Source organism: Desmodus rotundus, chromosome 12 (genome assembly GCF_022682495.2).
Source record: "Desmodus rotundus isolate HL8 chromosome 12, HLdesRot8A.1, whole genome shotgun sequence".
In the NCBI taxonomy this organism is placed as follows: Eukaryota; Metazoa; Chordata; class Mammalia; order Chiroptera; family Phyllostomidae; genus Desmodus; species Desmodus rotundus.
In genome coordinates this window covers 49,809,478-49,826,576 of record NC_071398.1, presented here as the reverse complement: position 1 = coordinate 49,826,576, position 17,099 = coordinate 49,809,478, and the positions used below count along the sequence as shown (strand labels likewise).

Below are 17,099 nucleotides of genomic sequence, written 5' to 3'. Positions count from 1 at the left end.
CTCAGCACAATTCCCTCCATCATGTTGTTGCCAATGGCAAGCTTTCATTCTTTTTGTGTAGTCATATTTTGTTGTGTATATGCACTACTTGTTTATCTAATTATCTATTGATTGCTACATAGCCTTTGATTTTAAATCTATGATGCCTGGTATAAGTATTGCTACCCCAGCTTTTTTGGTTTGTTTCCATTTTCATGAAATATTGTTTTACATTCTTTTACTTTCAGTCTGTGTATGTCTTTTGACCTGAATTGAACCCCTTGTAGACAGCATATGTAAGGGTCTTGATTTCTTATCTATTCAGTCACCATATATCTTTTATGCAATTACTTCATTTGCATTTAAAGTAATTTCTGATAGATATGTATTCATTGCCATTTCATTATTCATATTTTTAAGTTCTTCTTCTTCTTAAAGAAGACCCCTTAACATTTATTGTGATATTGGTTTGGTGATGATTGACTCCTTAATCTTTTTCTGTCTGGGAAGCACTTTATCTGTCCTTTGATTTATAATGATGCCTTTGGGTTTCAGCCAAAGTGGAGGCGTAGGTGGATATACTTTGCCTCCTCGCACAACCAAAAGAAGGACAACAACAAATTTAAACACAAAAAACAACCAGAACTGCCAGAAAGTCGAACTGTATGGAAGTACAACAACAAAAGACTTAAAGAAGAAACATTCATTCAGACAAGTAGGAGGGGTGGAGACAGGCAGCTGGGTTGGGGAGGATGTGCAGCAAGGTGGTGGCTGGTGGGCTAGGTGGTCTTACATCTCTTGTGGATAAACCTGGAGTAACAACTGGGGAGTGAGACAGACTGTTCAACCCAGAGTTCCAGTGAAGGGAAATAAATCCTCAGGTCCTCTGGCTGTAAAACCTATGGGGGTTGCAGTGGTGGGAGAAACTCCCAGCCTCACAAGAGAGTTCATTGGAGAGACCCACAGGATCCTAGAACGTACACAAGCCCACACACCTGGGGAATCAGCACCAGATGGGCCCAATTTGCTTGTTGGAAGCCAGGGGTAGAGACTGAAAGTCAGCCAAGAACCAAGCAAGCAGCATTGTTCCCTTTTGGACCCCTCCCCCATATACAGCACCACAACGCAATGACCTGGGTTGCCAGGCCCTGGTGAATACCTAAGGTTCTGCCCCTTACAATGTAACAGGTATGTGGAGACAAAATAATATGGCCCAAATGAAAGAACAGATCAAAGCTCCAAAAATAACTAATCAGATGAAGGCATAGGCAACTATCAGATGCAGAGTTCAAAACACTGGTAATCAGGATGCTCACAGAAATGGTTGAGTATGGTCACAAAATAGAGGAAGAAATGAAGGCTATGCAAAGTGAAATGAAGGAAAATATATAGGGAACCAACAGTGAAGGCAAGGAAACTGGGACTCAGATCAATGATTTGGAAGAGAATGAAGAAGTAAACATTCAACCAGAAAAAAATGAAGAAACAAGGATTCAAAAAAAAATGAGGAGAGGCTTAGGAACCTCCCGGACAACTTTAAAATGTTCCAAATTCCGAATCACAGGGGTGCCAGAAGGAGAAGAAGAAGAGCAAAAATTTGAAAACTTATTTGAACAAAAAATGAAGGAGAACTTCCCCAATCTGGCAAAGGAAATAGACTTCCAGGAAGTCCAGGAAGCTCAGAGACTCCCAAAGAAGCTGGACCCAAGGAAGCACCCACCAAGGCACATCATAATTACATTAGCGAAGATGAAAGATAAGGAGAAAATCTTAAAAGCAGCAAGAGAGAAGAAGACAGTTACCTACAGAGGAGTTCCCATAAGACTGTCAGCTGATTTCTCAAAAGAAACCTTGCAGGCAAGAAGGGGCTGGAAAGAAGGATTCAAAGTCATGAAAGGCAAGGACCTACATTCAAGATTGCTCTATCCAGCAAAGCTATTATTTAGAATGGGAGAGCAGATAAAGTGCTTCCCAGATAAGGTCAAGTTAAAGGAGTTCATCATCACCAAGCCCTTATTATAGGAAATGCTAAAGGGACTTATTTAAGAAAAAGAAGATCAAAATTATAAACAGTAAAATGACAACAAACTCACAACTGTCAACAGCCAAACATAAAACAAAAAACAAAAACAAACAAAGCCAACAACTACAACTGGAACAGAATCACAGAAATGGAGATCACATGGAGGGTTATCAGCAGGGAGAAGAGGGGAGAGAGAGGGAAAAGGTACAGGGAATAAGTAGCATAAATGGTAGGTACAAAATAGACAGGGAGAGGTTAAGAATAGTATAGGAAATGGAGAAACCAAAGAACTTAAAAATATGACCCAGGGCCATGAACTAAGGGGGGTTGCAGAATGCTGGTGGGAGAGGAGGTACAGGGTGGAGGGGAATAAGGGGGAGAAAAAATGGGACAACTTTAATAGCATAATCAGTAAAAAATATTTTTAAATGCATAAAAATAAAAAAAAGAAAGTGATACCTTTGCTGAATAGATTAATCTTGTTTTCATCACTTTGAATATCTGTTGCCAGTCTTTATCTTGATGCTTTTAATACTTTCTCTTTGTCTTTAACCTTTGCCATTTTAATTAGGAAGTGTCTGGGTGTGGGCCTCTTTGGATTCATCTCATTTGGGACTCTGAACTTTCTGGACTTGTATGTCTACTTTGTTCAGCAGGTTAGGGAAATTATACAACATTATTTTTTTCATTTTTACAAAAATTTTAAAATGATTTTACTTATTTATTTTTAGAGAGCCTGGAAGGGAGAGAAACATCAATGTGTGGTTGCTTCTCATGAACCTCCTACTGGAGACCTGTCCTGCAACCCAGGCATGTGCCCTGGCTGAGAATCGAACCGGCGACTCTTTGGTTCACAGGCCTGCACTCAGTCCACTGAGCCAAACCAGCCAGGGCTCAACATTATTTTTTTAAATAGGGTTTCAATTCCTTCCCCCCTCTCTTCTCTTTCTGGCACCCCATTAGACGAATGTTGATACACATGAACTTTTCCCAGAAGTTCCTTCTATTAGCCTCTTTTTAATTTTTTTTTTATTTTTTAAAGCTGTTTTGATTGTGTGTTTTCTGATTCTTTATCTTCTCAATCTCTGTTTTCATCCTGTGCTTCATCTACACCACTGTTGATTCCCTGTAATGTATTCTTCGTTTCTGTTATTGTATTTTTCATTTCTAAAGTTTTCTTTATGTTTTCTATCTCCATTTTCATGAGTCCTATCTCTTTGTTGAAGTTCACACTAAGTTCTTCCACTCTGCCCCTCAGCTCATTGTAACAAATGTTGTGAACTCTGTATCAGGTAGATTGCTTGTCTCCATTGTGGTTAGGTCTTTTCCTGGAGTTTTGTTCTGTTCTTTCACTTAGGACATGTTTCTCTCTCCTCATTTTCACACACTTCTTGTGTTTGTTTCTATGTGTTAAGTAGAGCTGCTACATCTCCTGGTCTTGTTTGAGTGTCCCCATGTAGTGGGTGTCATGTAGGGCCCAGTGGTGCAGCCTCCCTGGTCTCCCAATGTGGGCACGCCAGGCGCACCTCCCCATGGGCAGTGTGCACCTTCTTGTTGTAGTTGAGTCATTTTTGCTGTTGGAAATGGGAGGGATTTAACCCAGGCTGATCGGCTTTGAGGACAGGCTGTGACAACGGTGGAGGCTATTGTGCCTGCTCAGTCTGCCCCTTGAGCGTGCTGCTGTGGGGGTGTTTCAGTGATGCTCTGGTGTGGTCTAAAGCTGTCCACCAGGTGTACTGGCACAGAGACCTCTTGGGAGGTGCAAGGCAAGTTCAGCAACTACCTGTGTTCTACCCTGGGCTATTGCCCATGACCTACAAAGCAATCTGCACATGGCCCTTACTTATGCTGGGCTTGGAGGTACCTGGGAGAGGCCAAGCTGTGAACCAAGCCCAGCTCAGCTAGGGCTCAGCCTGTGGCCACTAAGCTGTAGAAATGGGGTTTATTTAGGCTACATACTGCTTGTTTGAGACATTTTAGGAAAGTCCACACTTGAGTCAAGACTGACCATGTAGAAAAGTCACTGGACTGGGCATGAGTGGGCCTGCAAGTTAAGTGGGGGCCTCAGAAATGACTAGGCCAGGGTTAGGGTTGAGTTGCTGTCCCAGTGTTGGGGCTTAGAGAAGGTATATGTGCATGGGTGCCTTTAAGAGGAACTGCCTGGGACTCCAGAAGCCTCCCTCCCACTCAGCCATAATCCCCGCTGGTCTTTACAACCAGAAGTTGTGGAGCCAACTAAACACAAAAAATAACCAGACCTGTCTCCCTGGCACTGAAACCCTGGAGCTGTGGAGCCTGGTGTGGAGCTGGGTTCCCTCCCTCTTCAGGGGAAATGTGTGGAGCCAAGATACTTCTCATGATTTTTATCACCACACGTGGGTGTGGGACCAGCTCGTTCTGTGTCTCCACCCCTCCTAACAGTCTCGGTGTGCCTTCTTAATTCCCTAGTTGTAGGACTTCTATTCAGCTCGATTTCAGGTGGTTCCGAGTGATGTATATAGCGTAGTTGTAATTTTGATGTGGTCATGGGATGATGTACTGCATGTACCTACACAGCCATCTTTACTGGAAGCCAAGATATTTTTATAATATTGATTTAAGGATGATGACTTAGCAACTATAATAATTTTCCATCCTTTGACTGTGTCATTCTAAAGGAACACTGGTTTTGTTTTCTAGTTTTGGAGCTGGTGGCGAAGAATGTCTGCTATTGTAGGTGGGTGTCCCGGGCTCCATTCTCGCTAAGTTTACCTCAGTACAAATATTGGCACAGTGAAAAGGCAAAGTATGTCCTTAATCCTACAAAAATAGATTTGCCTCATAGATCCCACGAAAGGGTCTTAGAAACCACAAGGGTTCCACAGAGCACACTTTGAGAATGGTTGTTCTGGATAAACCAGGGGGAGTCTCCCCACTGGCCCTGGCCTGTGTGCCCTCCTCACGCCCTAGAACCCCTCTCCCTGAGGTGGGGTCCCTGCTTCCCCACACTCTGCTGAGAGCATTGTCCCTGGGTTCTTCTAGAAGAAAGCTCACCCCCTGGAAATGAGATTTCAGAGAGAGTCCTCAGTGTGGGAAGGCAGGTGGGGGACAGGTGTTTCCCCTTTGGAACAGGGAACAGTCTGTGCCCGAGGGCACCAGGCCCACAGGAACCTAGTTGTGTTTGTTATTCACCAGCTTTATATGAATTCACATCCCAGACAGAAATCTGGTGTCATTTGTCAGGCAAGTGATATTGGCCCTTTCGTTTTTCATGGGTCTAGTGCTGTGACTGGAGGCCCAGACAGCATGAAGAGCAATTCTGTCCAATAGAATGTTCTGGAACAAGGGATCATTCTCTGTCTGCATGTCCAAATGGTAGCCATTGGCTGCAGGTGGCTACTGAGCACTTGAAGGGTGACCTGTGTGTAGGGCAGTTGAACATTTAATTTTATTTACTTTTAACTTAACAGCCATATGTGTCTTGTAGCTACCATACCAGACAATGCCTATGTAGAATGTATTTAGTTTCCATTCTCAACCCACCCTCAAAGACGTGGTGTGACTCAGATTGATGTATATTAAAATGAGCTTCATATGGAAGTCACAGGTCTTCCTTTTTCTATGTGTTTCTTGGATATATATCCTCAAGATTGAGCTTTCCCAAGAAAGATTACTTAATATGTACTTAACAACTGGAGTGTACAGACATTAATTAAAAAGTGATTTAATGCCCTAAGGTTGTAAATGATCAAAGACATTCCTCACCGGAGCTCGTCCTCATGCACATCCCTTTGGGACCCTTGCTGTTCTTTCCGTTAACCTGGTGAATATAAGCAGGCACATATGTCTTTGTGTAACTCAAGAGAAAATATTTACTGAATACAACATATATTAAATACATATAGGTCCCATACATACTTATAAAATTGTAAGGCAGAAGATGTAAACTTTGGAGTTCCACCTTAGAATTTTTTGCATATTTCTTCTCCCTATATTTCCCCCAGAATTCAAGCAATTCTATTTCCCTTCACCCTTGGACCCTCCTCCCCTAGACTAAAATATATATGAAGTTTTTACATTTGTCAAATGAAAATTTGTCTAAGCAAGGTCCATTGATGAAAAACCATAAAGGAAAACATAAAACTTTCCTATGTGAATCACATGCTCCGGAGATACAACCTCATCCCCATAACCAAACGCAAAGACACAGAAAAACTGTTGACAGGTAATGTAACGAGCATCAGTGTTCTTCCACCAAAGACCCTGAGGAGTGCCGGGGGCAAACAGCCCGCTGTGCATCGCTGCTGGGAGGGAGAGCACACCCTCGGGGCGAGGGCAGCTTGGAGGGACCAGGTGAGACAGGGTGTGGCCAGGATGTGGGCTCTGGACAGCGATCTCAGGAGGATCTGTGTGCGCAGGCAGTGTGGTGTTGTTTTGTCTCGCTTCACCGTGACCTCAGGATGTTTTTGTCTGATGCTGTTGCTCTGTGAGACCACATATGTCCCAGAGACATAGCCCGGCCCAGCAGTGAGCACCAGACTGGCTCCAACCCACATGGGGCCTCGCTCTAAGCATCAGACCCTTTCTGAAGTTGGGGCTGCTTTTCCTTTCTCCTTAAATTCAATCTTTTAAAATGTTTACAATTCAGTCAGAACATAAACAATAAGGAGAAACAATTTGGAAAAGAATAAATGCAAATGTTAAACAATTATATTTGTAATAAATACATGCAAACAAAACTGGGAATATGGATTAAGAAAAAGAGGAACAAAAATTAAAATCAATCTGTTCGGCAAAGATGAAAGAAAATGGCAATCATATCAGCCAGAGGGTGGGGACCACATTCTGTTGTCAAGGCTGAAGAGGTCGAAAGCCAGGACAAAACTCCTGAAGGATGCTTTTGCAAAAAGTGTCAGCAATTTAAATGTGCTTACATTTTGACACAGAAATTCCTCCTTTAGGAACTTGTCCTAAGAAGATGATCACACATGTCCATATAGATATGTTTCCTGTGTTGTGGTTTTGAAAAGCGAAAGGATGGAATGTCTCTAAACGCCCCAGTTAACAGAATGATGGTAACTATGAACAGAGGATCGCTTAACGTGTCTCAGGCAGTGACCCATGGGATCTACCTAGACGGTCAAGTGTAATCCTCAGAGCAAACCCATAAGACCCTTGATATGGGATCCTTGTGGGGGATGGGGGGAAAGGACGCTCAGAGAGGTTCAGGGTGGTGGAACTGCGGTGGGAGCCTTGATGACTCACTTTCACTGGGTCCCTTATCAGATGTTGTCACCAGACAGGCCTGGGCCTGAGCGGTTCTGCCTCAGGACAGCCTGTGGTGTGTGGTGTGTGGTGTGTGGATGCTTGACTTCCTCTGGAAAAGATTCCAGAACCTGAGTCCAGGGGATTTTGAAAGTATGTTTATTAAGGCTGGAGATAGGGACACTAAGGAAGGACTTAGGGCAGAAGAAGGAACTGGAGAAAGTCTGGGTGGGGCTGATGTCAGTTCCCTGGGAAGTCTGAGAAAAAGGGGGCCTTGGGGACAGGATGGGGGTAAGTCCAGCACTGGCTGCCCACTGCTCCCCTCACTGATAATCTTAAGGGCACCTTACAGACAGAAGGAGAGAAAAAAGTTCATGTCTGACACAGGGACATGGGTGCGCTCTAGAGCGAGCTGCCCCAGGTCTCAGCCTGGAGGGTTTTTATTTCTCCTCTGCAGGAGAGAATCTTAGGGGAGGGGATCACCACATTATTCACCAGCTTTCCAGGGGTGATTTTAATATGCTGCTCCATCAAATAAGGACATAGGGCGGTTTGGGATTATCCTCGGGTCAGCTCCACTGTTTTACTTTTATCTTAGGTCTGTCTGGCTCAGATGAGGTTTTTTTGTTCTTTATTCCCCTGCCTTCACCTGTCCTTGGGTTTACCTGGCACAAATGGCATTAATTGGGTCTCCGTTGTTCATTTTCCCCTGACCAGGGAGATTTAAGCTATGTATTCTCTGGGTAGGGGGGAGAGGTACAAACCATATGTTTTCAAGCGTCCTTGTTTAGGGGAAGATAAGGTCTTTTGATTTACCAGCTGCCTTTAAGTTATTCAGACTGTTTGGCCTTGCTTAATTTTCTTGCCTCAGTTTCCCCATTCCATTTCCTCAGGAGTTTTCCTAGCTTCTTACTATCCTGCCTCACAATGACTCTGCATGCCATGCTAGCAAACATTTGCAATGTTCTAGAATGTTCTGTATTGGGGCTCATCTCAGGAGAACATCAAGGGACAGTGTACCTTAGCTAAACAGACCACAGTCAAGTTCATCACCCAGCGTGAGTACAAGACCTCCACTGTGTCAGGATTAGAGTCTGGAGATAGAGTGGAGAGCCAGAGTAGGATCCTGGCTCTGTGACTCTGGCACTGTCGTGGGGGAGATGGGCCATTAGCAGAAACCACACAGAGAAATGTAGTCATGACCCAGTGCTGTGAGGGCAAGTTCCTGATGTCACAGAAGCGGATGACCAGGAGACCTACGGGTCCCCTTCCACCGGTCTCAATATTATCAGAAAGATGTAAAAGAAAATGGCATTTGAGACAGAACAATTATACACAAGCATAGAGTAGGAAAGATTTTTGGAAATTAAAACTATCAACATAAAAATTAATAATTCAATAGGAGAACTGGAAGATTCAAATTGTACTCCTGAGTCGTACAAATAGAAAAGTGTGGGCAACTGGAGAAAAGAGCTCTTAGTCTGTCGGTCAAGGGATTCCAACCAGTTTATCCAACATTTGTCTAAAAATAATTATGAGTAAAAAATGATTTAAATATTTTCAATATTATTTCTTAAAGTTTACACATAAAAATGTACATTAAATGGCCTCATCAAATTCTCACTACAGCAGATAAAAACAGACCCGCATCGTGAGACATCACAGTAGAATTTCAGAAAGAGGGTGGGAGAGACTTGAAAACTTCAAGAGGCAGCAAATATGGGCCTGGGCACTAGAATGCTAGTTGTTGAAATGCCTTCCAGTTTCTGAAGAAAAAATATTTCCAACACAGAATTCTAAATAAAGTCAGGATGTGAATAAGGGCGAGGACAGCCTACAGTTTCTTCATGTGTTTAGAGTTTTAATAGTTAACTTTCCATGTTCTCTTTTGGAAAATAGTACCAAGAAAAGTGGGGAAATTAGGAAGTAAACCAAAAAAGAAGAACGTGTGGGTACCAGGTGACAGGGGAGCCAGAACAAGAGAGGCCAAGGCTGCCTAAAGGACATCCAGGGTGTCTACCTGGCTCCTGATGTGCAGGGACCCCATCCACCTGTGGCAGGACCGAGCTGTGGCAGGTGTCTGCAGAGATGAAAGTGGTTGGATATCTGATGGGTTCCAATACAAACTCATGAAGATATAGACTCTGGGGGGAGCAGTGGAATGAACGTGCGAAACCAGACAGAACAGCCCCATGGCTGACAAGGGACCACATGCAATGACCAACCTCCCCCTACCCTAGTGCTGACCAATCACTGGAGACCTTGGCCCTAAATCCCTCAGTTCCGTATGGAACCCATCCCCTCGAAGACATCAGGGAGCCAGGTCTTAGAAGCAACAACTCACCTGTGACTCCAGGTTTTGTTCCGCTTCCTCAAATAAACCTTTACTTTCCTTTTTTTCTTTTATCCTAACCCAGGGACATTTTTTTTTTTCATTGCTTTCACAGAGAGAGGAAGGAAGAGAGAGAAGCATCGATTGTGTGCATCACATGGGCGCCCGGACCAGGGATTGTACGCTTCACCTGTGTACGTGCCCTGACCAGGGGTCAAACCCACAGCCTTCTGCTGCATGGGACAACACTCCAACCCACTGAGCCACCCACCCAGGGCTGATATAAATTCTTTGGAGAAGTATCTGCCTAGAATATTGATCGCTTTTTACTGAGTTGTTTTCTTATTGTTGAGTTGAGGATTCCATGTAAATCTAAAAGGAGTGACTCGCAAACATTTTCTCCCAGTCTGTGGCCTGAGCTCTTTTCACAGCCATAACAGCAACATTAATGCTCAGGTAGATTTTCCTGGGAGGAGAAATCAGAAGTGACTCACTGTGATGGTTTCCTGGGAGAGGACTTAGGGGACTGAGAAGCAGGGGGATAAGGTGACTCATTTAATTTTGTGTATTCTTGAGAGTCTTTTGAGTCCTCTTGTATGTCCATGAATAATGTTTTTAAAGAGCAAGTTACATAAAATCCCTTCACTTATAAACCTCCTGACAGATCATCCTCAGATCACGATTTAAGATTCAGGTTCTGACCCTGTTCTCTAGGACCAACTGTTTCCTTAGAAATTATTCCTGAAAAAGGTGGCTAGATTGTGTGGGCAAATCCTCCCACTGAAAATAATTTAAAATGCCATGTATAATGCCCAAACCAACTTCTTAAAAGCAACAAAGAGTTGATGAGATACCAATGACCACACCCCAAAAGAAGGGAAAGAAAGACCCAGCCTGGCCTCCACAGAGGGCCACGCCCTGAGTGGGCAGTGGGGGGAGGCGTGCAAGGTCATTGCCCAGAGCCCAGACACGGAGCCCCGCACCGTCAGCCCTGAGCTGAGCTCTTGACTTTCCTCCCCATCTGCCTTCCCTTCTATCCATGTCAACAAAGCATTTTTTATTGATTTTGTGTATATAGAAAATGTGTAATTCAGATGATGAATGTATATTCACTGTTAAAATTACAAAATGTTAAAAGTTATAAATGACAAATTCTTACTAAACTAAAGGGGTTTGTTCACCTGTGCACATTAAAGCCCAATCAAATGCAAACAGGAGTTTGCAGCAAAGAAAGTAAAGGCAACTGAAGGGCAGACACGTCTGTGTCCTTCTGTCCATGCTGCATGTGTGTCTGTCACTGGGTCTCATTTTACAATCCGGGATTTTTACATCATAACCCAATACTGCCTGTCAGTTCACACAGCTGTCCTCACACCCAACCCTAAACCCGTGAGGTCTCAGAAAATCGGAATTTTGTACAGGGAGGAAGAGGCCCGTGGCGCCTGCCATACAGGCTGCACCCAGGTTAAAAGGAACCTTACTCTCACTGAAGGGGACTCCAGGGCACAGGGACCTGCAACGACCCTCCTGAGTCTGGCTCCACCTGAACCACCTCCAGCACTTCCCCACCTCCCACCTGCCCAGCCCAGGCAGCAGGGGCAGCTCAGGACCAGGCAGGCTCAGCATCATCCAGCCCAGGCACTGCCCACCCTCAGCTCCAAGTCCTTCCTGGGCTGACCCCTCCTGCTTCTGTCCTGAGAGTGGACTCGAGGGAGCCCCCACCTGGCAGGTCTGTGCTCCACAGCTCTGTGCAGGCACAGGTCAGGCAGGGTGGCTCCTGACCCCAGTTACAGGGACAGAGTGGGTGGTCCTGACCTCCCCACAGACATGCCACTATCATGTCACCTCTTCTGTCAGGGACACTGTCTGTGTGGGGAGCCTGATGCGTCTCTAACGTAGAGAAAACTTGTTCCAGGCAGATCACCCTCAGGCACATCTGGTGACGGGACAGTGATGGCCATTACTGAGATGCCCTCAGCAGCAGTGAGCATGAGGCAGAGAAGGTGTCCCCTGTTCCTGGGGAGGAGCTGAGCTTAGAGTCACATGTCATTGGGGTGCAGGGACATGTGGGTCAGGAGCTCCCGTCACGGTGCTTCTCGCTGCGCACGTTCCTTCAGCTCCTTCTGTTCTCCAAACTCTGTCCCCTGGTCTTTCACACTGGTCAACTTAGCAATATTTTTACCTTAAAATAATTAGTTAATTTTTAAATTTTTTTCCATCACCATTTATCCCCCTATACCCTTTCCCACTTCCAACTACCCCTTCCCTCATACAATATCCACACTGTTGTCTGTGCCCGTGAGTTCATTCTTTTAAGTTTTCGATTATACTTAATATACAATATTGTATTAATTTTAGCTGTAAAAAAGAGTGATTAAACATATATATGTGTTTATATATATATATATATCTTATTAAATAATCTCCCCGATAAATCTAGGACCCATCTGACACCATATGTAATTACAACATTATTGACTATATTCCCTGTGCTGTTCTCTACCCCCTACTAATCAGTGTCCGGGGCTGATACGGGACGGCATCACATTTTCGCTGACTTGGGAGGAAGTCATAGGAGGGGCTAAGGAGGGTGAGTGTAGAAGTGGTGAAGAGCACAGCAGGACGACCTCAGAATCTCTCCCCAGAAATGACTAATGAATGACAAACACCAAATGGTGACTGTGTGATGGGGAGACCTGGCCGTCACCAACCTGGGTGAGTGACCAGGATTAACGTCCCCACTGTGGGGACAGGTGGGTGTGGTGTCCAGTCCTTTTTCCTTCCTCTTCCGCAGGCCTGGCTCCCTGGTGGCCTCATCCACACACACAGACTTAAATGTCATTGTCATAGCATCACCACCACATCTGTGTCTCCAGCCCAGACATTTCTCCTCCGGGTCCCCACGCTCACTTGTCCACCCTGACAGCTCACTGGTGTGTCTAACAGACATCTCCCCTTGACCTTTGCTTCTGCTGAATGCTTCAATGTCCACCCCTCCCCCACACATGCTCCTGCCAGAGTCTTCCCCATCTCTGTTGATACAACCCCATCTTTTTGCAGGTACAGTACAAATGTGGGGTCCCTCCTTCACTCCTTTCCCAGACCCCAGGTTGAAACCTTAGGAAATGCTGTGAAATACATCTTCCAAATGCATTCAGTACCGTTTACCTTCCCACTGTTTCCACCGCTCACAGCCCCACCAGAACACCCAGCACCTGCAGCCTGGACCCCTGGGAGCTTTCCCACCCCTTTCCCTCCTGCCTCGCTGGTCCCTTGTCTCCTCATTCTGTTCTCAGCCCAGCAGCCAGACTGGCCCTGGGGCCTGAGGGCTCTCTCTTGGGGAGGAACTCTCAGAGGAAGCCACTAAAGACATTGACTCCTTGGCCATGACCTTTCAGGACTCAGCATCTGCAGAATGAGAACAGGGTCTGAGTGGATTAAGAACAGTGGATGCTGGAACAGCTCCTGCTTTAAGCAGATGTTCCTCACCTTCTGATTGGTCAGCTCTGTGACTCCCACACAGACACCCTTAAGGTCTACATGACGGATGCCTAGAAGCTTCGGACGACTCCTGGCCAATGAAGTGGCACTTCGTTAGCATCCAACCAAGGCCAGAGGCTCCAAAAGGTCACATTTGGATGTGCGGGAAGAAACCTTAATTGCTCACAGAGCACAGGTGGTCCACAGGGAGCATCACTGGGGAGCCTTGAGGTCCCCTTGTCCGGTGGCACACAGTCTATCCCTCCCGGGTTGTCTCCGCACTTCATGGTAAGTGTATGAACGTAAAGTGACTTAGAACAGCTTAACAAGTGGGGTGAAGGTACAGATAGAATAACCACTAGTGGAAATCATATAACTTGGCACTTTGAATCTAAATCACTTCTGTTTATTTTATATATCCAAATATATAGCCAATTTTAATATAATGCCAGCATGTTCTGATCCTGGGTGCATAAAAAGCAGTCAGAGATCCTTAAAGTCCCAAGGGGAGGCTGCAGTGACTCTTTTAGTACCAGGTCCCCTACAAGGCAGTTCTGTCACACTGGAAAGAAAGTTGTCATGAACAAATTCAGGTCAGTCTCAGAAGTGTCACATTCTCCCACAGCCACCACATGCTCAGAATGTCCCACTCTGAGAATCCCCAAAACCCAGCTGTGTCCCACAGTCCCAATCCCCCCATTTCCTGCCCTCAGGGTCTCACCCTTAGGAGCTGTGAGAGATACATCAGAGCCCTGGGCACTGTCGCTGCCTGGGGAAGATACAACAGCAGAGTTATGGGGTCGGGAGCCCCCTTCACAGACTCCAGCCCACACTTTCCCAAGGGTCCCACACCTCACCTCCCCAACACCCAGACTTACAGGCAGCCTGAGAGTATCTCTCCCTGCCTTTGCCTGTGGGAAGGAAACGTTCTGTGAGAAGTCAGGGGGAAGGCTGGATTCTGGGACCCTAAAAGAACTCCATACCCCCGAAATGCAAGGAAGTTTCCAGAACTGTGACTGAATATCCAGAGTAAGATCAGGAAATAGGGACAGTACATGTGTGGGGACTGGACCAAGTGCCTGTCTGGATGTCTGTGCTCAGGAAGGACCTTCCCCTCTGACCTCTGACAGCTGGGAAGCAGTCCCCATTGCTACAATCATCAGGTGATAATTGTGTCCCTCACTTTCCCACGGGCCTCACTAAAGGGTCCATGGTAGGAAATAGGCCCCAGATGGACAAGCACCCGTGAGGGGACACGATGCCCATTAAGGAGGCAGAGCACACTTCCACCTGGGCTTGACCCCAGGGGACAGGAACCTCAGCCCCACCCCTTGCCCACCTGAGCGCCTCCTCCTCCACAGCACAGCTCCAGCGGCCACAGCCCCAAGGAGACCCAGGGTGGCAGCAGCGATGCCCATGGTGGTCATGGTGGTCTGAGGTGGGGGGTCTGCGAGGGGAAGGTGAGAGGCCAACCTCAGGCCTGAGTCCTGACCCTGCTCAGGGATGCCCTGAGGAGAGGCTCTGAGCCCACGCCCCCTTCTCACCCCATCTCAGGGTCAGGGGCTCAGGCAGCCCCTCATGCTGCACACGGCACGTGTATCTCTGCTCCTCCCCGGGGGGCATGGCCACGGCCGCCCACTTCTGGAAGGTCCCGTCCCCCGCAGGCCTCGTCTCCACAAGCTCTGTGTCCTGGGTCAGGTCCTCCCCATCACGCTGCCAGGTCAGGGTGATGTCCGAAGGGTAGAAGCCCAGGGCCCAGCACTTCAGGGTGACCTCGTGGTCAGAGATGGGGTGGTGGGTCACTTGTGTCTTTGGAGGGTCTGAGGGGAGGGTGAGGAAATTCAGGAGCTTTGCATGGTCATGGGACAGTCCAGCAGCACTCATGTGACCACCCTGAGAGGGGACAGGACAGCAGGGTGGGGGAAGGGAGAGCACCACCCAGACACCAGCCTGGACAGAGGCACCTGGGATAATCTCCTATATCATGGAAAGTTCCCGATCAGGTGAGAACCTAGGGTAGGAGTGTCCAGGTCTCTAAGGGGAGACACAGACTCAGGTGGAGGCTGATGACTCAGAATAGCCCGAGTCAAGGCTCCAGACACGGGCTCAGCCTGAGAACCAGGGAGAGTTCCTGTGCACCAGGTGCTGCAGGGTGTGAGGGATCCGCTGTGGGGCGTTTCAGGGAGATGCTGGGTCCCTTATTGTCCTTTAGAGAAGGCTGGGTCCGTGGTTGAGTCACAGAACAAGGACACCTGCGGGACTCTTCCGGCTCCCGAGGAGGAGGCACATTCTGACAGGGCCCCATATTCCTCCTCTCCTCCTAGGAAGCTGCCCCAGCCCACAGATCCCCTCCTCCGGGAGGCCCGAGCCAAGGTACCTGCTCGGAGTAGCATCTCCTTCCCCTTCTCCAGGAAAAGGTGGAGCCGGCGCAGGCACTCGCCCTCCAGGAAGGCCCTCCTGACCTCCGCATCAGGGAACCGCACCAACTTGTGCCAGGTGACCTGTGTCTCCGTGTTGGGCGCTGACCAGGAGCTCAGGTCCTCGTTCAGGGAGATGTATTCGATTCCGTCGTAGAGAAACCGACTGTAGCCGCCGAGAAAACGCCAGTCCGACCCCACGGTGCAGCCATTGATTTCCTGGTAGGTGTGGGACACTGCCCCCGTCCCGAGGTCAGCCTCACCCCGCTCGCTGGCCCCGACCCCGTTTCCACCATTGCGGACCCGACCCGCGGTGATTAAACCTTAACACAAATTCAAAGTAGTCACAGTACCCACGGGCTCCTGCCGAGTTGGGCGCCGGACGCTCCCGAGTTGGGGGCCGGAAGGGTCCGCTGCCTCGGGGTAAGGCTCGGACCTGGAGACTCGGGGCACCCCGGCCCCTGCGTTATGATGAGGATCGCGCGCACGTGGCTCACCGTCTTCGCTCTGGTTGTAGTAGTCGCGCAGGTCTTTCAGGTTCCCTTCCCTAATCTGTGCCCAGTGCACGCAGATGCCTGTCCCCTGATTCCAATACCCCGGCATCTGCTGCTCCATCCACGGCACCCGCGGCTCCAGCCTCGGGTTCAGGGCATCGGTGTCGAACCGCTGGACCTCAGTGTCATCGACGTAGATGACGCCGATGTACCGGTTCCTCCCGCGGCCGGGTCCGGACACGGCGGTGCCGAAATATGTCAGGGTATGGGGGCCTGGGGGTGGGGAGGACGCGGGTCCTGGGTCCGCGGTCGGGCGGGTAGGGGCAGGGGTCCGGAGTACGGAAAAGGGGGCGGTGGTTGAGGGGGGATGGGGCCAAGGCGGGAGTCGGGGGGTCTGTGGTCTGGGCTGGGGGCGCTGCAGACGCGCAGTCCCCGGTCCTGCGCCCCCGCCGGATCCCCTCGCTCCTGCCCCGCAGAGCCCGTTCCCTCCCGACCGCGCACTCACCGGCCCAGGTCTCGGTCAGGGCCAGGGCCCCCGAGAGCAGCAGGAGCAGGGGTCGGTAACACATGATCCAGACCCTGAGCGTCTGGGGAGAATGGGTTCTGGTCCCTCGCGTGGAGGTATATTCGGAACCACGGTGACGCTGATTGGCTACAGTAGAATTCTGCACCCAATGGGAGTGAGAACCGGGGCAGCGTCGTGAGTATCCAGGCCGAAGGACTCGAGAGAGGGAACAGGGAAACCCCCAGGGAGAAGGGGACTCCCCATCATTGAGAGTCTTCTCTCCAGATATGGCCCTGGGCTGAACCTTGGAGCCAGGTCTGGGGACCCGGGACTCTGCTCCTAGCCCTCCTCCTGCGCGGAGAACTCCGTGATGCAGTCTCTCTGAGTCCCGGCCCACGGGCTGTTTTATTCAGCGACCCTCAAACATTGTGGTTTCAGAACATCTATACAGTCTTACAAATTAGGGAGGACCCCCAAAATGATTTTGTTTGTGTGGGTTATAGCTATATCAATATTTACCATGCAAGGAATAAAACAGTTTGAAATTTTTTAAATTTCACTTATGCTAATATTAATAACCTATGACATGCTAAGATAAATCATGTTTTTATTAAACATAATTATC

At 48.0% G+C, this 17,099-nt stretch overlaps 1 protein-coding gene across 1 annotated transcript; it reads right to left on the bottom strand.

Annotated features, from left to right (window-relative positions):
• Positions 1-13,538: 13,538 nt before the first annotated feature.
• LOC112313879 (HLA class I histocompatibility antigen, B alpha chain-like) lies at positions 13,539-16,553 on the bottom strand. The gene is made up of 8 exons (XM_053914517.1): positions 16,475-16,553; positions 15,973-16,242; positions 15,436-15,711; positions 14,603-14,878; positions 14,398-14,505; positions 13,937-13,969; positions 13,780-13,827; positions 13,539-13,620 (listed from the first exon to the last, which is right to left on the bottom strand). Exons 1-8 carry the CDS (start codon positions 16,536-16,538, stop codon positions 13,616-13,618), a joined length of 1,080 nt encoding a protein of 359 aa, XP_053770492.1. The 5' UTR covers positions 16,539-16,553; the 3' UTR covers positions 13,539-13,615.
• Between the last annotated feature and the right edge of the window lie 546 nt (positions 16,554-17,099).

Coding starts and splice junctions, on each gene's coding strand:
- LOC112313879 (XM_053914517.1), bottom strand. CDS start 16,538: ATGTGTTACCGACCCCTGCTCCTGCTGCTCTCGGGGGCCCTGGCCCTG. Junction 16,243..16,474: donor CCTGACCGAGACCTGGGCCG/GTGAGTGCGCGG, acceptor CCCCACCCCCAG/GCCCCCATACCCTGACATAT. Junction 15,712..15,972: donor CTACAACCAGAGCGAAGACG/GTGAGCCACGTG, acceptor GGACGGGGGCAG/TGTCCCACACCTACCAGGAA.